General features: G+C 42.8%; 1 protein-coding gene and 1 pseudogene across 4 annotated transcripts; both read right to left on the bottom strand.

Annotated features, from left to right (window-relative positions):
- Window positions 1–591: 591 nt before the first annotated feature.
- LOC308334254 (beta-crystallin B3-like) lies at window positions 592–3,817 on the bottom strand (annotated as a pseudogene). Its single transcript has 7 exons — window positions 3,760–3,817; window positions 3,009–3,310; window positions 2,501–2,582; window positions 2,107–2,222; window positions 1,819–1,951; window positions 1,199–1,341; window positions 592–892 (listed from the first exon to the last, which is right to left on the bottom strand). The product of its transcript is annotated as a beta-crystallin B3-like (transcript).
- Window positions 3,816–22,495, bottom strand: LOC308330559 (uncharacterized protein). Of its 3 annotated transcripts, none has more exons than XM_080785482.1 (9): window positions 21,319–22,495; window positions 19,218–21,162; window positions 9,111–9,229; window positions 8,316–8,406; window positions 7,196–7,379; window positions 6,304–6,440; window positions 5,989–6,167; window positions 5,413–5,512; window positions 3,816–4,873 (listed from the first exon to the last, which is right to left on the bottom strand). In XM_080785482.1, exons 1-8 carry the CDS (start codon window positions 22,482–22,484, stop codon window positions 5,437–5,439), a joined length of 3,897 nt encoding a protein of 1,298 aa, XP_080641608.1. In that variant the 5' UTR covers window positions 22,485–22,495; the 3' UTR covers window positions 3,816–4,873; window positions 5,413–5,436. The 3 variants fall into 3 exon arrangements, with proteins under 3 accessions (XP_080641608.1, XP_080641607.1, XP_080641606.1); XM_080785481.1 differs by having other exon boundaries at window positions 3,816–4,870; window positions 19,206–21,162; XM_080785480.1 differs by having other exon boundaries at window positions 19,206–21,162.
- Between the last annotated feature and the right edge of the window lie 252 nt (window positions 22,496–22,747).

The raw sequence follows: 22,747 nt of genomic DNA on the forward strand, positions 1-22,747 counted from the left end.
CAACATTAGACGAACACACTCATTGTGTAAAATAAATAACACATTGTCATATCCGGAAATGGGGAGGATACATAATGCATATTGCTGTCCGAGATTGAGGTGTGAGCGCAACATTCCTTTCTCTTTTGTTTTCCTTGAATACAGTGTAAATTAATTTTACCCAGGTGCAATGGCATTTATTTTTCCTTTTTTTATTATTATTATTATTTTTTTTTTTTATTATAATTTTATTGTATGGTATTGTATTGTATTGTATTGTCTGTTTTGTATTATCTTTTCTGTAAAGATTTCGTTGTGTAATGTATTTATTATTTTCTTGTCTAGTTTTGTTTCATTTGTTGTCTTAATTGTTTGTATGATTATTCTAGGTACATTCTCAGTTATTCCCTTGTGAATAAACTGAAAAAGCAATACAATTTTGAATCATAAAAAAATAAATAACACATTGTCAATTTTCTCATAAGCCTTTATTTCCAACCAATATACAGTATATGGTTCATTATTGTCACTTCCAATTGTGACGTTTTGGGCCTTTGAGAGGAGAAGGCAGGATTGCAAGGGCCTGGACTATACAGGAGGAACTAACTGACTTCAGTTTGTCCCAGCTGGAGCAGATGGAGGAGCAGGGGGTGCGGGGTTAGGGTTGGGGGTGGGGTTTGGGTTGGGAGTAGGGTTGGGGACGGGGTTGGGGTTGGGGGTGGGATTGGGAACAGGCGTAGGGGCAGGTGCAGGTGCGGTGAAGCACCCCCTCTTGTGCCACTGCATGTCCCGCACGCGTCGGACGGACTGGATCTGAGGTGCAGAGGCTCCCCAGTCGTTCCAGTGCTTGTAGTCACCATGCTCGAACACATACTGACGCCCTCTGTAGCCTGGAAACATGTACCCTATCCACCTTAAGAGAGAAGAGAAGAAAGCTCATCACAGTAATGCAGGAGTACCAATGGACTAACAGTTCAATGTTCAATGGTACGATACAATTGAGCACATCAAGTACTTCCTAATGGTAGTGGTACGTGTCCTACGAGAGGAGATATCTTGACTGCAGGAACCAAACAAAACTTTGCATGCTTTCCTAGGATTTCACACTGGCTTCGATGTACATTCCCTAGAAGCCCACACAGCCACAAACAAACGTTTAGCGTCCTGCATGGATATGCAAAGACACCTGGAGCCCCAATGGGGCTTTGGAAAGGCTTACGTTCCATTCACAGCTTTGACACTGGCCACCCGGTCTTGGAAGCCATGAGCCCATAGACTAGGGACATCATCATCCACAATCTCCATCTTTCTGCCAGCATAGCCTGGATTTTCAAACAGATGCAGCTTGTGGTCTGCGCTGTCCTATAGAGAGAAACAACAAGTCATATTTTGTGAATTAAACTCCTGTCTGTGTAATGAGCAGTTTATAATAATAGGCTGCCAATAAAAGACACAATCAATATTGGTATTAGGTTTCCATGTGTAAAACAAAAACAGGGAGGGAGGGGGCCTAACCACTTAACTTACCGATATATTATATATACCTCGCCATAATTACGACAAATATACTATATACAAGCTCACATATGTTGCATTGCAATGTGTTTTGTGCATGTATGTATTTTCTAAATGTAAAATAGTGAAACATTTTTGACAAATTCTAATTTAGCTCAAATAGGCATACCAGTATTAATGTGGTTAACATACATATTTAATTAAATTGTGATAATAATAAATATGAAAAATATACAGTCTGACCAAAATCAGGGATAAAACATGACCAGAAGGGGGGCATCAAAAGCAGAAGCATGAATCCGCCTCCCCTCCCGGCATACTAACCATTCTGAGTGGCTTGAAGGAGGCCAGACAATAGCTACTCTGACTGTTAGTCCATGTGCTCCAACGGGGATATTCTCCTTTCTCCAGCACAAACTGCTCTCCCTGAAAGCCGCTACGCTCGAACCCCACCCAGCTGCAGGACATGAAGGGACAAGGGTGTTAGACAATCACATAGGCATGCATGCTTCTAACCCAAACAGCAACTGTTGAATGATGGTACAACGGTGCATGGGAAACAATCTGACTAAACCAGTGAATGGTGTTTGCTTGCAAAACTGGATTACTCACGGTCCCGACTCCACAATGACCGAGCCCACCCTCTCTATCTTCTCCATCACATCCTTACACTCAGCAGACAACTCCACCTTCTTCCCAGAGAAGTTCTCAAACTCAAAACACGCCAACTGCAAGCCAGAAGAAGACGATTATATTATCACATCTTGAAACCATAATGTGGATTCTCTACACATGCTGCATTTCCACATGCTGTGCAACCCATACATGCAGTATATTTCCCCAGTATTCATGTATTCATAATGACTATTTTTTAAGTATTTGATGTATTACCATGTTTTTGTCCTCGCTTATTGTAAATCGCTCTGGATTAAGTCTGCTAAATTGTAAATTGTATTCATCAACACACATTACATTCACAAAACTTAGTTAAACCTAGAAACTGTACCTTAAAAGTGGCTCCGGCCCCTCCTTGGCTCTTCCCCGCAGCCAGCTGATCTGGAGCTCCCTGCTGTTCTGACATTTTCCCTCTGCAATGCACAAGTACAGATTCAGGATCAGTTGACCTTAGCACTCTCCCGTGCTACAGATGGGTATGTGCACATACAGTATTGCATCCCGGCAAGTTTCACTATGCTTGAAAAGTAAAATGCAGTAAAAATACGCAATAATTAAATGAAAAGTTGGTCAGTTTTCAATTTAAAATAGAGGACATCATGCAGTGATATTTCGCCTAATCGTGCCTATAAAGCCTGAAAGCAAAACATTGACAAATTTTTGCTGTGCAAATTCAGCAGCATGCAAAACCGAATTTCATCTGGCAATTTCTCATTAAAACACAACTCAGAATGCATATGCAGATTTGGTAGGCAGCGAAAATAAACTTGTGAAAGCCACTAAATAGGAAGATGGAAGACCTGTTGAGGGAGAGGGGTAATATTTCTTATTTTTTTTACCTGGATGGCTTGTGCTTCACTGCACCACGTACAAGCCACACTCTCTCCGTCTTTTCTTTCTTTTTCTTTTTCTGTTTTCTGTCTCGCTCAGTGTGAGGGCGTGTGAGTGTGGAGGCCTGGTGAGTGGTCAGTGGAGGCCGGTGGGGGGTATTTATGGTTTATTTCTGGCCACAGCAGCAAAAACCCTGTTGATGCAGCAAGTCTGTCGCTTCCATTGTGTCCATCACACTGCCTCTCAATAGACTTGCCCTCTGCCCCTGGCACACTGGCACTCACTGCCCTGCACTGCCCATGCTGCCAGCCTGCTCATGGCCCTAGTGGGCAAAACACACTGCCAGCCAGGAGGATTCAGAGATCAACCCAACTCAGCACTATTGGCCACACCCAACTATTTGGCTGCCCAGACGCCTATCTTGTACCACTTTCTCGAGTATTACTACTTAGTATCTTCAAATGTTCTGTTGCTTCACACTGCCATTTTTATCTATATATCCTCTTTGGCCAACTCACTTCTCCAACTTTTTGATGCATATAGCGCTGACAATGATGTTCTTAGTTTTCGGCAAGAGAAATTGTTTCCTCGCAGACTGTTTTAGACACTGCTTTTCAGTTTGTTTACTCGTTTTATTTCATTCGATCTTCTGCATGAGCATTGGATATTTTTTATCTTCTGTGCTTACGTTTTTGTTTTCATTTTGCAGTAATAAACTGTTGAGTTGTCTCTTGCACTTGAGTTTCCAACCCTTTGTACACAGGGCTGAGACCCAGTTCCTGACCCTGACAAAAGCCAGCGGCACATGAAGTTTCATGAAGACACATTTATTTCCATTTTATTCCAAAAGTGCGACCCGTTAGATCGCATACGGCCATGCTGCATCGACACCGCTTTCATAAAAATGCAAGCAGTGCCAGTTCTGCTTACCAAAAGTGACCCACTGGGCACACATTCCACAGCCGACTCCAAGGCAGCGAGCCAGGCCTCTAACCAATTTATAAAGTTTGAGAATACACTTCGCATAAAAAGTACATTGCATAGAAAAACATTATATTCCCACAATCATCATCATACAGATCAAAATATTCATATTAACCAACAAGAGACAAAGTTAATAGATGCCATTTAGGTATACAGTATATGTAGTATACAGTATATATGTACAGTAGTTTCCCTTTCTATTGTCTTTGTGCTTTATGGATGGAATTTCATGTTAAGTCTTTAAAGTGTTTTTGGGGTCAATCTTGTGTGTGGTGCAGTACAATAATTTAAGTCATAATGCAAGTCATTTTGAGCATTTTATATTATAATCCATGATTTACCGTTTTCATATTTTCTGTACATATTTTCTTTTGCATTTGTTTGTGTGTGTGCGCTTACACACAGCTCAAGTGTTTCCAATACTTTAAGCGTGATCACCTTGTAGGTCTACAGTATGTACCTTCAACCCCATTAGATACAGCTTACAGTGCTCTCGCACATCAAAACTAAAGGCAAAACAATAACAATTTGATATGACAGTAGATGAATTGTGTGCTTGACCAAAACAGATCATTCTTGGCACTTGGAAGGCACTTGGATTGGATGATCTCATCTCAGAAACCTGATTTATTCCACAAATAATAACAAAAGTATTCTGAATTCACAAATAATAAAAGTATTCCGAATTCACAAATAACAAAAGTATTCTGAATTGTCTACAAAAGGTGCTCAAAGGCCAACATGCCTCACAAAAGCATACATTTCCTCTTTGCATATTTCCAGTTCATGTCTGCATGAAGACACAGACATGGAGCAATCCCACGAGTTCTCTCAGAAATCATAGCTGAGATGGAAGTGTTCCTGCTCCACTTCAGGACGTCAGCGTCTCCTGAAAGACAATAAACCCATAAAGTGCATTTTAGCATCACTATGCAAACAATTACACGCACAAGAGTAAGTCAAGGTCAGGAGGAATATGGGGCCTGATGATCAGAGTGGCAGACATGCCATACATGAGCCCATTCAAACTGGGAAAGCATCCGTGTCATTACAGATTTGAGCTACCGGGTATGCATATCAAATTGGTTCGCAAAGTGGGATCCGGGGAGGTACCAGGGGGACCCCAGCAAAAGTAGTTAATATAGCGTCACATCATTTTATACTGACTATTCAAAAATAGCAGATATATTTGAATATACTGTATATATTTTTAAAATGAACATTTTCTTAACTAAAATCTTTGCTTCTGTGTCAAAATATTTTGAGATGGGGGTCCATGACATGAAGAAGTTTGAGCACCACTGAAGATAGCAAAATATGTCGTTCAGAAAACAGTTTAGAATTTATTTTTAGAATCAGACTCGGGTCTTAATGGGTTAACTATATTCCATGCAGCAGCAAGGTATTCAAACATTACTCCCTCCTCACCAATGTTGACTCATTTGTGTCTGGTTAGGCCTCATTGTCGCACTGACTCAAACGTTTCTTTGACTTCAGTTCTTTCAACCAGGAGGGGGCAGAGTTTGTCCTAGGAGACACAATCACGCAATCATCATGCAGTCCCAGAATGTACAGTATATTGTCACTGTCGGGTCTAAACCTTGTGTTACTTTTCAGGAAATGGGAAAAACAGTGTTTCAATGGAAACTTACCTTTATTTACATGCTTTAATAGGTCATACTTTTCATTTATAATACCAACAAACAGAATGAATGACTTCAAAACTGGTGACCCTATTCGGGCCATGTCATTACAGGCAAACATTTCCGGAAAATTAGGGTTAGACAAAGAACGTTCAGAGGTTGAAACTTGTGAGCGACTATAGATCTGACATTTACGTTACTTTTGCGCAACACTGTCATGCGATGAAATATAAGACGGGGCATTCATTTATGGAAAATAAATGAAATATGGAGACAAGGTTTCCCCCCCAACAGCAACGATATATTTCAAGGTACGTTTTCAAGGTTTTGTAATGATTCTGCTGTATAGCTTGGTGCTTACCCTCCGTCTGTGCCTCCCAGAGGGGGCAGCACTCGAGCAGCCCCGGCCAGCAGAGCAGGGGAACGAGGGGGGCGTGTGAGCTGAAAGGTCGGTGGCGCTAGCTCCTCACCTGGACTCTCCTCCTCCACTTTCTCTGGGCTTTCCTCGACGGCTCCTCCCGTTCTCTTTTTCAGCTGAGCCTTAAAAGCAGGACACAGACAAGCACACAGCTCCTCAGGGTTCGTTTTCAAATGGAAGCCTACCGTTTATCATCATTGCCTTAGCAAACTTGGAAAATCATTGTTTTTTTATTGAATATTTTTAAACAGCACCTACCATGAGGGCAGAGGGATTCATCCCAGGGAAAATGGCGACCCTCTGAGAAGTAGGAGGCGGAGAAACGACCTCCTTCAGTCTGGGCTGCTCCTCCTCAGACTCTGATGCCCGCTTCTTGGAACATACCGCTTCTCCATCTTGGTAAGACAGTTAATGGACCGATTAGTACAAACATACTATACAATACACTCATGTTTCCAGACTGCTTTTCACTTTACTATGGGCATGAAACCCTACGCTTCACTTCCATAAAGGTCCATCCAATGAGACACAGCTGCAGCTAATACAATTAATAAATGGCGTTTTAGATCTAGGAGTGAGAATGTGCAAGCATTGACAAGACTGTTGACTTACTATGCACATTGGCATAGTATCCATCCAATATCCATGGCTCAGGGCACACCTAAATCTAACACACCCATTATTAATTGTATTAGCTGCTTACTAGCTTGCAATGTTTTATTTTTGTACCTGTACGTGAAAACAAACTATTAATAATGCATTTTATTTTTTTATAAAATATTGTTAGGATATTAGATTAATAAGATGAGATGATTAATATTTTAGCCAGCCTTTCTTTTGCTTTACTTAGATAGGAGAGATAGGAAACTACTGCAGGGTATGGGGGGAAAGGACATGGATCCAGAAACATTGCCAACTACTGTATGTGGTTGATGCACTCTCCAGTTAATCTACATGCACACCATTTTAAGATTTAAGGCTTTAATATAATTACAAATAAAGTAATTCATTTTGAGTGAGTGAGTGAGTGAGTGAGTGAGTGAGTGAGTGAGTGAGTGAGTGAGTGAGTGAATGAATGAATGAATGAATGAATGAATGAATGAATGAATGAATGAATGAACTGGATTGATGTAATAGTTGTGTTGCTAACCTGTAGAGTCACAGGCCCTCCAGTCAGGACTAGGAGTGGTAGGAGAGGTGATGTCAGTATGTGCGGGCAATGCTGCCGCCGGGGCGTTTCGGGCGGCCGTCGGCAGACGCGTTCGCTGGCTCCTCCTCTTGCCCAGCTCTGCCCGTGACCTCTGGACCTGGTTGTCCAGGAAAGAGGTGGTGCTCTGTGCATAAAAGGAACAACAAAAGAATGATCAGTATCTCCAGTAAATCTTCTAGGCAGGTGCCAGACCCCATGGACAGGAAATTAAAGTCTGTACACTGTTGCTCCCCTTTGTATATTTGAATCCAGCACTGCTTCGAAATGTCACTAATAGTGTTGAATTGAAATCTGTACAGGAGAGCTATATTCTGCAGACTTTCCTTTTCTGTACATACGTGCGCCCCCCCCCCCCCCACACACACACACAGCAAATTAACATATTCTTATATATATATAGATATTCCTACCATTCCACATGCAATAGGGAAATGTAAAGATTAACAAACAATAAACGTGTTCACTGTTCAGCAGTGATGCTCTGCTGGCGAAACACAAGTAATGTCTACTAGGCCAAAACAATAAAAATAACACATGACTATTTACTTAACGGAACACGATAAGCTTGAAACAATTATATAAGTCTAGGTTTAATAGTGTGTGATCGCATGCCATGCATGTGGTGATGTCACCCACCGTTGAGGTCATTGTGTGTAGTGCAATTAGTGTGTGTAGTACAATTAGTTCACTCCTATCCTAGGTGGAAAACATAAGCAGAGCTTTTAATGCTGTAGTGTGTGTTGTAAGGGATTCATGAAAAGTATGAGGCAAATGCTACTTCTCGTGTTTCCCAAACAACATGGCTATCGCGTCTGTTCCGAGTCTTGCCGCAGTGGCCTTGACCTTGAGCAACTACATATTTTTCGCCACAAATGTTTTCAGAAACAGATTTTAGTGGAGTCTTTTAGTCCTTTGGTCATTGGCACTCTGGGAGGACTTGAGTTCCTCCATAGTTTTGTCGCCCCTTGTGGCTAATACATGCCACAGTGTGACGTAACAAACAAACAAACACACAACCCGATTCCATCAGGGTGGAGGACAAACAACCTATCAGACTAACCTCAGGAAGGGCAGGTAGCTCCGTCTCCGTGTCAAGAATTCCAGTGTCAGGTTCATCAGGTGACATTTCAGCTTCCTGGTCACACTTTGGACTAGAAGGAGGAGGAAAGCCATTTAATTCATTTAGGCTGAACTGAGAAGCAGAGGATATTGCCATTTTATTTCAATAATTATGAGTTTGGTTAAAGTCCTCACAGATGAAATTACATATTTTGCCTTTATAAAACACTAGGTGGCAGAGTAAGCTTAAATCTGGAAAATGCAATATATGGAAAGAAGGAAGCAGGTATAAAGCGAAACAGAGTTTAACTTACACTTTGTTTTTGTTTTTCATTTTATGTTGAGAGAAATGTGCAAACATGTTTCATGTGTTTGCGTATCATTAACTTCATGGACGAAGCAGGCAAAGGATAAATACATTTCTATTTCTATCATTTTGGTCTAGGAAAACCCATTAAACATCATTCTTGTTTGCACAAAGTCCATCAAAGTTCTTGCCTTGTGAGCTAATCGTAGCTCTCAGACTGTACCTGTAGGCTACTTATTTTACGACTTTAAGTTAATGTGGTACGTACCTAGCCAATAGGGCTTCAGTTTGAATCACAACGTATCTTAGAGCATAATTTGAAACCACTCCTTTAAAGCATGATACACAGATGTGCTCTTGAACATGTCTTGACTGGTCTTCCATCAGCAGTGAGCACACATAAAAGGACAATACTGACAACTGGTGTCAATCGATTTTGTAGTCCAAAGTAAGAGTGACTTGGGTAGAATAGTTACGGTTGTTTCTTACCCGTCCATTGCAGGAGACACCTGTTCACAGGACCCATGCTGTTGGTCTCCTGGTTCACTGTTAACCAAAGCGTCTGTGTCTAAACAGTCTCCCCCTGCACAGTAGCTTTTGATCTGCTCCTGGGGTGGCAGAAAGGAGAGATAAGAGAATACGCAGTAGAGATAGTTAGATAGATATAGGTAACGATGGTGCAATATGGACAGAAATGTAATAAAACATTTTAAAAAGGGAAAAGAAAAACAAAACATGGATGAACTTGCATTTCAAAGTATATACTGTATATCAATTAACTACCTAAAGCCCTGGCCCTAGCCGGCCTAGCGGTCCGGGCACCTATAGGCTGGTAAAGCCTGACAGCATGTCACATGTTTGAGTCCCGATCCCGGCGACCTTTGCTGTGTGTCTCTCTCTCCCCCCCCCCCCCCCCCCCCCCCCCCCCCCCCCATCCAACCTGATCTATCAACAAAGGCAAAAGGCCCAAAAAGACCTTAAAACTGTTTTGTTGCAAGGAGTTGAGAATGCAAACTTGGGACTAGTTGCAAGGACTTGCAACAGGTGTGGTTTAGGCTTTAGGATTTCACATAATGCTTTAAATGTTTCCTTATCTTCTCATTTAGACAGTGTAATATACTGTATAGAATGAAAGCAGAGGGAGAGGATGGGCTGTGTGGGATGCATAAAGTACAAACTACAGAGAAAGAGCTCCAACAAGCAGCCAGGCATGCATCTTTTAATGAGTTGGTCACAGAGGGTAGCTTGTCCTCAGCAAATATCAAGCGTGCAACTGCGTGTGCAGACACACACACACACACACACACACACACACACACACACACACACACACACACAACTACTGTACACATTTACAAAAACACTATTTTAAGCTTCCTGCATGTTACCTGGATACTAAACAGATGTTGACTGCACTGGTCTTGGAAATTTCTGAAAAAGCTGGTTCATAAGTCCATGTAGTGCGTGAAACTGATGTTGTTGGAGTCACACAAAAAGCAGCTTCATTTGCACAATGTCTCTTATCTGGCAGAATCATGGTGTGGATGAATGGGCTACTGAGAGGATTTGCCTATGGCCTCAAAAAGGGTGGGTGTAGATGTGCATAGCCAAGTTACATCTACCTGAGTCCTAGCTCTGGTCCATAGCCTTCTACTGCTTCTACGATTCTGCCCTGCGCAGTAAGGCTACGGGACTTTCAGTTTTAAATCTCAAATCGAAATCAGACCAGCCTCTCCTCTTTGGCGTAAATAAAAAGAACGTTTTTGCTATTCACCAAAACAAAGGCGGGTTGTGTCATTAGAAAGCCTACTTTCCTTAGTGGACGCACTCTGAGCCCCCCACCACACGTATAAACAGTACTAAAAAGTAACTAAAGTAACTAAAAATATATTTTTTCCGGTGGAAACAAAATCCCATTTTGGCTAAAAAGTACAGTTTATACGTGTGGTGGGGGGCTCAGAGTGCGTCCACTAAGGACACAACTCGCCTTTGTTTTGGTGAGTAGCAAAAACATTATTTTTATTTACGCCAAAGAGTAGAGGCTGGTCTGCATTCATGCGAGCGGCGGAAGCTGAGAGTAACATAGCTCTAAATGAAACGCATTAGAGCTATATGGACCAGAACTACCTGTCCATACAGCAAGAGCAGAAGTGTGTGTGTGTGTGTGTGTGTGTGTGTGTGTGTGTGTGTGTGTGTCCTCTGATGTCCTCAGGTGGGGTACAGTTAGTACGCCTAACCTACGGCATTTATGAAAACAAATAAGCAAAGCTTTTAATGTATCAACGTTACGCATTAAAAGCCTTGCTTATTTGTTTTGCTTTGTTTGTGGATCGTTTACACCATGTTTTTCCTGTGACTCGCCTACAGTAGGCATTGCACATGGTTATACGAGATAATAAATGCATATTTCTTGCCTCAAACATTTTCAGTTCATCCATAAAACTCATTCATTGCCACTTGTGGAAGTCACACCGTGTGACCAATGACAAACCCACGAATCCATAGCAGAGAAAGCTGAAGAGCAAATGCAACAGGAAGCGAAACCTGTACAATGGTGATGGCGATGATTGATGTCATCCAAGAACATCAACAAACAAATGGGAGTGTCCGTCTACACCTTCAGCTTTAGTCATGCAGTGAGTTATGTTAAAGTCTACCTCATTTCATAATATTAGGGATGCACCGAAAGGGAACTTCTTGGCCGAAACCGAATATAGGAAACAGTTGGCCGAAAACCGAATATGATTAATATTATATATCTTTTTTTTCCTAACATTGCTGTCATGGCCATACCTTAAAGCTACGGTACCCGAATTATGGCAAAATAAATGGTTATGGCAAAACTTAACTTAAATAATAATCACTATCATGGGTCCATAAAACATTTATTCAGCTCTTTTGAATGTATTAATTGCATACACTATTCGGTAATATATTTTCTGACTATTCGGGCAGAAACCGAATAGGCCGAAAATGCATTTTTAGCCATTTTCTGCCGAATATTTTCTGCGGCCGAATATTCGGTGCATCACTATTTCATATAGAGAGAAGATGAATGGGGCAGTCCACAATATGAACCGCAGTGTCGCTATTCTTCTGGGCATGTGATAACGGGCAAACATCTGGCAAAAATAGCCCTGGCATCTATGTGTTGTGATGCTTTTGCATGATACCATCATATGACAAAGTAGGGCATACAATGTTCCAGCCAGACATCAACAAATTATTACCACATACGTACATACAAACATATTCCAGACCATTATGTAAGGCAATCAGCTCATACATGCATCTATTACTACTCTATACTTACTCTTGACACCATCCCACATTAATTATGGTTGGAATTCCAATATACCAAAACTATACTTAACTCCAATAAAACAACATTGTGTGTCTGCATGAGTGCACACGTGTGTTTACATGCGAGTGGTGGGGTGGAGGATGTACTGGGCAAGTTGAGACATGCTCAAGATTCTTTATAGTTCTCCTGCTCTACTTTTCCGTCATGCTCTGCAGTGGTTTTTCATTTTTGTGCCCAAGGAATACGCACCAATGGGCAAGTCAAAATCTCAAGGCACACCTGTGTTCCTAGTGAAATCAGCAGTTACCCCGTTTATGCAAGCTCACAACGCATCATTATGCGCGACACTCTGAACTGGTTATTTTTACCAAAAAAAAATAAATATATATATATATATATATAGAGAGAGAGAGAGAGAGAGAGAGAGAGAGAGAGAGAGAGAGATTTTATAATTTGAAGATAATCATAAGTTTTTTCACACAGTATAATGACATGTTAGGGACCAAAATAGAGACACTAGGTTGACAGAGTTCACCTCTGTAAATCAAAAAACAATATTCATAACTTTTATAATTATAATAATATATTGCAATAATAATAATAATATGTGGTTGTCACAATGTCCCAAGGCACAACTGGATTTGTCTCAGGGCACATCAGTTTGCCTTGGCACTAAACTAGTGCTGGGCAATTAACCGAAAATATACCAACCAATACTGAGGAACTAATAGTCCAAAAAAAGGAGTCTAAAGCCCAAACCCCACCAATGCGAACTAGTCGCAACTCTTTGCAACAAAACAGGTCAACAAGGTCAACCGCACCAATGCAACTCCTTGTAAGTTGCAGACATGTATGACATGTCTATTAATGTTTTCTTTGTAATAGTAGATGTGTATATTCCACATTGATGTAATTTTATCCTACAATAATGTACAAACATGCCCAGAGAATGCCTTTTCTCAAGCCCCTGGAGAGGTTTTAGGCATTCTCCTTCAGATCTTCACTGAATCTTTGTGTAAAAAGCCGGAGACGCCCCCATTCCCATTCATGAGAGCAGACGGGCTGCTCTCATAAACTCCGGCTTGTTTATGAAACAAACAAATGTTCCCGTCTCTTAAACCATATATAGATGCACTCATGTGTAGCAGAAGTGCCCCAGAGCCTCTGCCTGATGACCAAAAGCCTAATATCTCCAAGAAGGGGGAATTCTATTAGGCTAGTGGTTAAGATGAAGTCCCGGGCGTCACACAAGCAGACACATGCAGTCTGTGTACATTGCTACCAACACTACAGCTTTGACTCTGAAATAGACACTGCTAAGATAAGACATCCGACATTCATTCATTTGAATAATTACGTTCCAACTTAATACTGTGAACAGAGTTGTTCCTTGAGAGTGAAACTGAAACATTTGCTATGCTTAAGTTTGGTTGTTAAATTATCTATGGCCGCAAGGCGCAGGCGTTTCTTGTTGTGTGTCAGTCCATGAGAATTATTCAAAATATGCCCCCCCCCTCTCTCTCTCTCTCTCTCTCTCTCATTAGCAGGCAACACTCTCTCTCTCTCTCTCTCTGTTTCTGGCACAACAGGTACTCATTATACTGGTGCTCATTAACCAACACATAGGTAGTCACAGAGGTCAGGGGTTTTCAACTGAGTATGAACCAGGGACCACCACCCTGACTGAGAATCAACCTGGGGACCATTGTTGTGTTGGGAGGGGGGATATGGTCATGGTGTGGGGGAAAGAAATTAACCTTCCATATTAAACTCATGTTGCTGTTCATTGTAACTTATTATATGAGTAAGCAGACACTTGCGATTGATTATGGGCACAGTTCCTTGTAATGGTGACTCAACCAGGCAATCCGGTATGGTTTCCCTTAAGATTCTAACTCACTTTTCTGTGGAAGTTCTTGACATCCGACTTCCCAGTAACTGACAACATTGATGCATCATCATTTGTCACCAGATCATTTACTGCATTGTTTCTCAACTTTCTCTAACCCTAACCCAATACAATAAATTAAAATACGAATCTTCACTTTCCTACATTACTAAATGCATGGTCAGGGACCACATGCAACACCTTCACGGACCACCAGTGGTCCACGGACCACCTGTTGAAAACCCATGACATAGGTGAACCAACACAAAGGCGGACTCATAGGTGAACACGGACATTGCTGTTCCTTGGAGTGGTTGCACCACTCAATAAAGGCAGAGAACCACTCACTGATCTAAGCCATTTTAAGGTCAGTCTTAATAAAAGAATATTCAGAGAAGAGAGCATGGTGCATGGAAAGTAGGACTTGCAGAGACATTACAGTGCATCATCTCTTACAGGGCAGGTTTCGGTGGTTCTCCTATGCAGACCTCGGAGGGACACGCTACGCAGGGATCTCCTGCTTCGTCTGGCAAAGCTGCGAAGTGGTGACAAGGCCCTCTGAAACCTTCCCCCCGCATCATCTTCCTCTCGCTCGCCCTCGCCCTCTTCCTCTTCTTCTTCTTCCTTCCCTTCTTCCACTGGGCCCCAGACCAGCTCCAGAGCCCCGTGCACGGACCGCCGCACGCTGCCCACCCAGCCCAGCACCTCCAGCTGCGCGGCCGATAGCTTTCCTCCCAAGTACTGCATAGCTGGTGGCCTCGTCAACGGACAAGGATGGAAACAATGTAACCGGGGGGATACCCAAGCCCTGCTTTCATAGGGGCTCAAGTGTCTTCTAGTTGTTACCGTTGACAGGTCATGTCTCTAATCTGGGGTAGCGTGAAGAAAATATGTTGTAGAAAGTCAAATGAAGGCGGTCTAGAGTGTCTTTAGATTAAGCAAGCTTAAGTCCAACTTCCATGTGGGTGGGGTCCATCTTTTCTCCCCATCCTTTGACGGGTTCAGGGCAGGACGGCTTCTTAGAACAGCCTCCTTAAACTGGCCAAAAAATGTTAGCGCAGTAAAAACAGTCCTTCTGGTATTCCTCTATGGCATTCCTTACGATAGACAAGACAACATTCCCAAAGTTACCTCATCATCACAGAATGACGTCCAGTGGAAACTATCAATCACGTGCAATATCAAGTTCATCCTTTTGTCTCACCTTTAAATAACGAAGAAGAAAGTAGAAGGGTCTCTCTTACTCTACTCAGAGCAATTTCAATGTTTACCTCATTCTTCAGCTCTCGCCTTTTCGCTTTTGTGAAAATGTGTTCTGCCTTAAACATCCTCAAGCTTGTCTGCAGCTCTCGTCACATATCCATTTTCTGTTGAGAAAAAAAAGCAGCGTGGGAAATGTCTGCCGCACTAAATAATCCCAGGCCAGGTAGAGAGAGCTGGATCACCCCTTTCTCTGCACTCTTTCACTTCAGAGGGTGTCAAACAAAGCTACGGTCTGTGCTCAGAAGTGGAAATTCACGAGGGAGGGCAGGCTAGGCCAAGGTGCTTTCTGTACCTTCCTCGATGGCTCTCTCCTAGTAGGTAAACGAGGGTACCTGAAAGACTAAAGGAACTGCCCTTCTTCCGCTTTTGTAAAAACAGCAAGAGAGAGACGGACAAAGCCCGTGTGAGAGAGAGAACAAGAGAGTGCAAGAGTCAGGAAGTACTGGTGTTTATGGATGAAAGAGAGATGAGCCAGAAAGCAGATTGAGAAAAGGGTGGGCTCATCCACAAACAAGAAACTTTGCATATCCTCTGTGTGTGTGCGAGAGAGACAGAGAGAGAGAGAGAGAGAGAGAGAGAGAGAGAGAGAGTGGATGGAGGTGGGTGTGGGAGAGGGGGGCTCGCTTAGGGGCGGAGAGACAGAGTGGAGTAAGTGAGAGGAGAGGTGGGCAGCCAATTGAGGGACCATTTATGGTCATTCTGATATGCCATCATGAGGGAGGACAAGGAAGGAGAGTGTAAAATGGTGTCCACGTCTAATTGAGGCCCGGTGACCACATAGCACATCCTTGCTAAAAAGGCCCATCTATCTATTCTACCGTATCTGTCTCTGGGTTCGCCAGCCACTCCGTCTGAATGAGGTCTTGACGGTTGGCTGCACAGCCCGTGTTTGCACAGCAAACATCTAACTCACTCTGCTATTGCCAAACTGAATAGCTCTAAGCTCTCGCTCTCCGATTCACCAGTCAGTCAGACAGAAGGTTTTTTTTTGTTTTGTCACCATAAAAGTTTAGCTTATATCCTTAATTAGCGGTCATTTGGTAGGCAACATCCACAATTGCTGTTGTAACAATCTCTATTACACAACATATTTTTCTCTTCCATAGTGTAGGGCAGGCAGGTAGTGGTATTATTGAGTACAATGGTGCCTCCTGGTGGTCAAAGTATCATTAATCTCAGGCAGACTATAATGACTTCCCCAACCATGCCTCAACATGCAGTTCTAATAGAATTGTGAATTATTCTGCTTATACCTTACCTAACACAATTTACCAATTGATTAGTAGTACCAATAGTATTAGTAATACCAATATTAGTAGTAGTGCGCATTCGAATTTTGTGTTGGTACTATGTTCATCAGTAGCCTTGAGGCTACCATAGTACTGACATGGGAAAACAGCCGAGTCAGTCAGCTGACTACAGTAATGAAGTACTGCAATGTTACCTGTGGTTTGTGCTGATGTCATAACTATAGGCTTACCTTGCTACTCTCTTACTTGTCCTGCATTAGGCGGGATTATTGTATAGGCCCATAGGGTGTGTATATACGCCTGTATACTTATTTATTGACGCGTCTTCTTGTCCGGCACCCAGTGTTGATTTCGTCGACTAAAACTATGGTGAAAAATGTTCGTCGACTACCTTTTTTTCACTGACAAAAACTAAATAAAAACGAAGCCATGATGACTAAATATAATGACAATTTCATCAACAAAAACTAGACTAAAATGTTAGGGAGGGACTAGTGGAGAAGAGATCGAGTAGAACTAAAAAGAGACAAGTCAATTTATGCTTTGTTGCACTCAGGTGTTGGGTGGCACTTTTACTGCAATTAACTCAACAGAAATGTATGTCCCGACATTGTCTTTGTTTCGTCTAATATGGTCAGCCTGGACGGTTCATTTCACTTCACTCAGTGAAACCACAAAGCATTGTTATTTATGCTTTGTGCTTCCCGTTTCTCATGTTGGAAAGAAATCTATTCTATATTTATTTACCTGCCATTTTCAGATTCAGAGCCTTGGCATATGTTCGGACCATGTGAATTGTATTTGTAAGGTTTTTCACCACTAATGTCACAAAGGTGTGTGGTAGTTATTATTAGGGCCGGGACTTTAACGCGTTAATCGAGATTAATTAACTACAGAAAAATTTATCGCGATTAACTACAGATAAACTAATCGCACCTTTTTGTTTCCCCCATAATAAAGTTGTTTTTATTTGTTTTCTCATGCCCAGCCATGTAAAGCACATTTGAGTATTCATATACACACTGAAGACACTTTATGTAGGCACTTGCTGCCTATATATCACCTGCCTATATATCACTGTTGGGTGATATGTGCCGTTGTGTGCACTGGAAATAATAAAAAGTCCCCCCACTCTGTGTTGCCTATAGAACTGGAGGTCTGAAAAAAACAGTAACATTATGAAGTACATTTTTGTGATGTCACTGAGATGTACTTCATAATGTTACTGATTTTTTTCAGACCTCCAGTTCTAGGCAACACAGAATGGGGGGGACTTTCTTATTATATCCACACAACAACTCTAAGGTATATTAATGACAGTAAAATGTTGAAAATGAGTGGAATCCCGTAGTCACTATTCACTGGGATACCAAAAACATTTGAGAAAAAAGGTTTCTCACTGTTCTCGGGTTAAATATTGATATGCGATTAAAATGCGATTAATCGAGATTAATTAACTACAAAGCCTCTGATTAATTAGATTAATTTAATCCCAGCTCTAGTTATTATTATAGGCACTTCTGTGTAAATAAACAAACACAACTCACCCATCGCTGTTGCAGATACCCCAGCCAAGATGGCCATGAATAGCCCATCGCCTTTTCTCATGAATGTATGTATCTTTTGACTTCCTCTGCTTCAAAGTCAGAACCTAGTTCTTAGTTCCTTATTTGTCCAAATTATCAGTCTATGTTTCTGTACGAGTCTATATGTATGCTATGTATGCATTATTTTATCTCAATAGTTTTCTTATGCAAAGACTACAGATACTGTAGAATAATGTTACAGACTGCATGTCACGCTGTCAAACTGAAAGCATGTTCACTTCCTTTTTCCACACACACGCACACACACACACACACACACACACACACACACACACACACACACACACACACACACCAACTGAAAGACAAAAATACACTTTAAATAGCTGAACTAACGCTTATGCAATGCATATATGCATGTGCACAAATGCTTATGTATGCAGGAGCACAACAGGGAAATGGACATCAACTTAATTGGCTGACTGCACACTGGCGCCTAATATTTCCTTACTAAGACAGGTGGCAGAAAAATGCCTATTTTGCACTTTTGTATGTGTGTGGCAAAGACTGTTTTATAGTACCTACAGCTTATAAAGCTAATAATCTATATAGCCTATAAATGTACCAGCAAAACAAGGCTAGCGATTTACAATAAAAGGCATAAATGAGTATAGTGGAGTTTCTTATCGTCACACCTCTCTTAAGTCAACACCCATCTCTTTCTCCAACATTCCATGATCTGATAGCTTTTAAATGGTAAGCAATGAGCAGCTGGACCACGGCGAGCGGATACAATACTGGCACACAGTGAATAGATGTGGAGTTCATGTCATGCCTGCATAATTACTCATTATGTCTCACCTACTCATAGTGACACACACACAAGTTCTTCAGCTCTGACTTCATGCAAGCTCTGACTTCAGCAAGTATAACAAGTCTAAGATATTTGTCTTATTGTTACAGGGCTGGCAGTATATTTGGCTGGCTGGCTGAGTTGGTTGTGTTGAAACAATCACGTACACAAACTCTGCTCCTTTGCCTAATCCTCTCCCTCCTTGTCACCACCCTAGCAACATATTATTTACCATACTGTTTTTCTTTTTTTAGCCCTCCACAGACTGTATAGTACATGTAACCACCCGGATTTGAATTGTGAAACCAATCGTCTACTGCCCGGTCTGAGCTTCAGACAAGACTACTTTGCTACATACATGTATCGATGTGTCTGTTCATGCTTCAGTCAGTACCTAGGTTTGTTGAAAACATGTACTGTATACCACAGCATTGCATTATAATCTGAGAGGATTGGGTTGAATGTGTTAGAACTAGCACTAGCGTATTTACCTCTTCTCCTTCAAACGTTTTCGACACCTCTTCCTCGGTCTCCATCTCCCCTGGGCTCTGCTCTGCCTCCCGTGGTCTCTCTGGGTCTGGGGAGGGTTTGGGGCTATCTGATGTCTCATCGTTCCGAGGGTTGACATCCAGGGATACCAGAACATTGCCTGCTTCCACCTCTGGGTGAACCACCTCCATCTGGGTAGTGTCGGACCTGGGCTTTGAGTTTGAGCCCCATCTCCGAGGTTTGACGGAAAAGTCTTCATAACTAATCAAGTCACTGTGCATTTTGATTTGGCCCTCGGCCCCCTCTTTAATCGAGAGTGACTCTGACTTGGGAAGCATGTCTTCGGAATCAACGCTGATCAAATTCATAATTTGTGCTTCACTTGTTGAGGTCTCAACCTCGTCTTCTTTTTCCATCGAGTCTGCCTGCCTCTGATCTACCCGTTCTCTTTCCTGATCTTCTGCCTCTCGCAGACTCTCTGCTTCTTTCTGTTCCTCTTCAGTCTCTTCCGTCTGTCTGTCTTCCGATTCTACCGTCTGCCTTTCCTTCACCTCCTCCTGTCTCTCTCCCTCTTTCCATGTGTTCTTTTCTTCATCAGGTAACTTGCTCTCCTCTTCTTCGCTCTGTCTCACCGCCTCTCTTAAACTTTCCTCTAAGTCTTTGGCTTTTTTCCTTTCCATTTCATCTTGTGCTCGTCTCTCTCTCTCCTGCTCTTTCACCTTTTCCTCCTGCATTAGTCTGTCAGCTTCTATTTGCCTCAGTCGCTCTCTCTCCATCTCTTCCTTTTTACGTTGTAGCTGCCTTTCTTTTTCCTTCTCTTGCTCCTCTCTCTCAACTCTCAGCTTCTCCTCTTCTTCTCTTAGTCGTTCTCTCGCCCTCTCCTCCTCCCTCAGTCTCTCTTTCTCTTCTCTCAATCTCTCCCGTTCTCTCTCTTCTTCTTTCCGTCTCTCTTTTTCATTCTCCTCTTCCCTCAATCTCTCCCTTTCTGTCTCCTCTTCTCTAAGTCTCTCCTCCCTCAATCTCTCTTTTTCCCTCTCCTCCTCCCTCAATCTCTCATTTTCCCTCTCTTCTCTCTGTCTCTCCTCTTCTTTAAGCCTCTCCTCTGTCTGTCTTGCCATCTCAATCTCCCTCAATCTCTCCATTTCCCTCAATCTCTCTTTTTCCCTCTCTTCTCTCTCCCTTTCTCTCTCTTCTTCTCTCTGTCTCTCCTCTTCTTTAAGCCTCTCCTCTTTCTGTCTTGCCATCTCAATCTCCTCTTTTCTCTGTCGCTCCCTCTCTCCTTCAATCAGTATCTGCCTTTCCCTCTCTTCCTCTCTTTGTTTCTCCTCTTCCTCGCGTCTTTTGTCGTCCTGCCTTGCACTCTCTCTCTCATCGTCTCTATATTTTTGCTCTCTGTCCTCTTGTTCTCGTTTTGTCTCCTCTTCAACGTTCAGCTTTACCTTATCAGTCGCGTCGGAACACTTCTGGTTTTCCTCCCCTTTCATTTTGATCTCTCCTACTCTCTTAGAAACTGGCACTGAGACTTGCTCTTCGCCCTCAGGCTCATCCTCAGAGAGCCCCTCCTCCCCTCCGCTGGAGTCAGACTCTGATCCCAGCATCTCCGGTGGACCACCGTCAGATCTCTCTACTACCCCGAAGCGAACTGAGCGGCGGCGGGGGGGGACTTTGGGTGAATCTGGCTGAAGGCTCTCATTCACAGTGGAGGGGTCCCCAATAGAACGATCAGCTGAACTCTCTTGTTCATTAATAGCAGCAGCATCTTCAGATCTTTCCAGTGGTCTCTCCACTGGTTGTCCGGCTGATGAGACCTCTGGAGTAGTATCTGCAGCCTGTATGGATAGAGACTCTCTCTGGGGAACTTCAAATGGGACGTTCTTGGGTGTTGCATCGACTGTAGACGGGTCAGACTCTGCAACATCTTCCAGTAGTGGTTCTTCGGACTGTGGGCTGTGAAACAGTTAAAACGTTGAAATAGGAACTCATTCTGTGTGCTTCCAAAGAATAATAAAAAGGAAAATGCAGCCATGAAATCTGTTTTGATTATAATATTATAATGTTTTTGTTTTCAGACAAATTGAAAGGGGAAAAAAAGACAGAACCTACCTCTTAATACGGCCTCGGGGTTGACACAGCGGTTTGTCCTCGGCCCTCGGAGACTCAGATGTGTCTGCTGCCCAGCTCTTGATTCGGCCTCTAACTCCTCCTGTGCCATTTGACGGACTGAGGATCTGTGGCTCCTCCCTTTTCATAATAACCTCTGGTCTCGATGAGGAGTCCAGCAGAAGACTAATTCTGCGTTTTATACTGCTTCCCCCTGACCTATCCTCCTCTGTCAGCTCACCTTCCCCTATTCTGTTTGGTTGAGCTGGGGTTGTGTGTCTACGCTCTGAGGGTGGTGGCTTGTTTTCTCCATCGCTGGTGTGAATTGTAGGAGTCGTACCAGTCGTACCAAACTTTGAGGTAAGTTCCATAGAAAGGCGATTCCTGGATGTCCCCCGGCGAGAGGTTTCATTGGCCGATGGACTGGCGATGGACTTTGTTTTTCTCATTGAGACTTGAGGCTTTGGATCAAGAGGAGAAAAGACGGACTTGTGAGTTTCAGTTCCCGTCTCTTCTCCCTTTTGCTCTGCTGGGCTCAACATGGAGGGGCTAGCTATTTGAGTGTTATCTGGTTTGGCTGTTACTGTTGGCTTAAGAAGATCTGGATGGCTTGATTTGGGCTCAGCGGTTTGTGAAGCTGAGCTGGAGTTATTATTTGGAGCAGAACTAGGATCAGAACTATGCTGCTTTTCCAAATTATTTTTTTCTTCTTTGATTGCTTTAGTTTGTCCCTTGGTGTGGGCGTCTACAGAGATGAGCTTAGAATCTGAGGTGGTGTTTTGCTGAGAGGAGTGCTGGGTCGGGGCTTCTGACATAGATTTGAGTACTTTTGTGTCCTCAATTTGGCCAATCATACGTGACTCTGACTTGTCTGCCGTTTTTGCCGTTGAGTCGCCAGTGTCAATTGGTTTGGAGACAACATTCAAATTTGGTTTAGGGCCTGTAGGAGACTCAGCTACGGGGCCTACATTCTTAGATGCTGGTGAGACTGGGGCAACAGTCTTTGGGGCATGGATGGAGCGGATAACGTTCCTCTGGGTGGAGAAGGGCTTGGGAGCGAGTCGAGGTTTGGTTCCAAGCACTGCTGGCTTGGTGGAGGCAGCCAGCAAGCCGGTAGTTACTCGACCCTGGAGACCCTCGCCGGAGCTCCCATCTACATGAGTAGCCATGTTCTCGCTGGGTTTCTGGAAGAGAGGAGAGGAGAATTGACTGGGTTATTTCTGCTGTGTTTTCACTTTTCAGTGAAACACCATTATCACTTTCAGCAGGGAAAGCCAGGTGGTGGTTACCTCATCAAAGACAAGAAAGACTAGAGTCTGGTTGGTCAGGTCAGGATGTTTTTAAACACACTGAAAGGGAAAAGCCATGCACCATTCCACAACCACAACCAGAAAAACCAGAAGAAAGGAAGTAGGGGGGCCTAAAGTGTTTT

The sequence above is a fragment of the Protomyctophum bolini genome (assembly GCF_963924005.1).
Source record: "Protomyctophum bolini genome assembly, chromosome: 2".
NCBI classification, from domain to species: Eukaryota; Metazoa; Chordata; class Actinopteri; order Myctophiformes; family Myctophidae; genus Protomyctophum; species Protomyctophum bolini.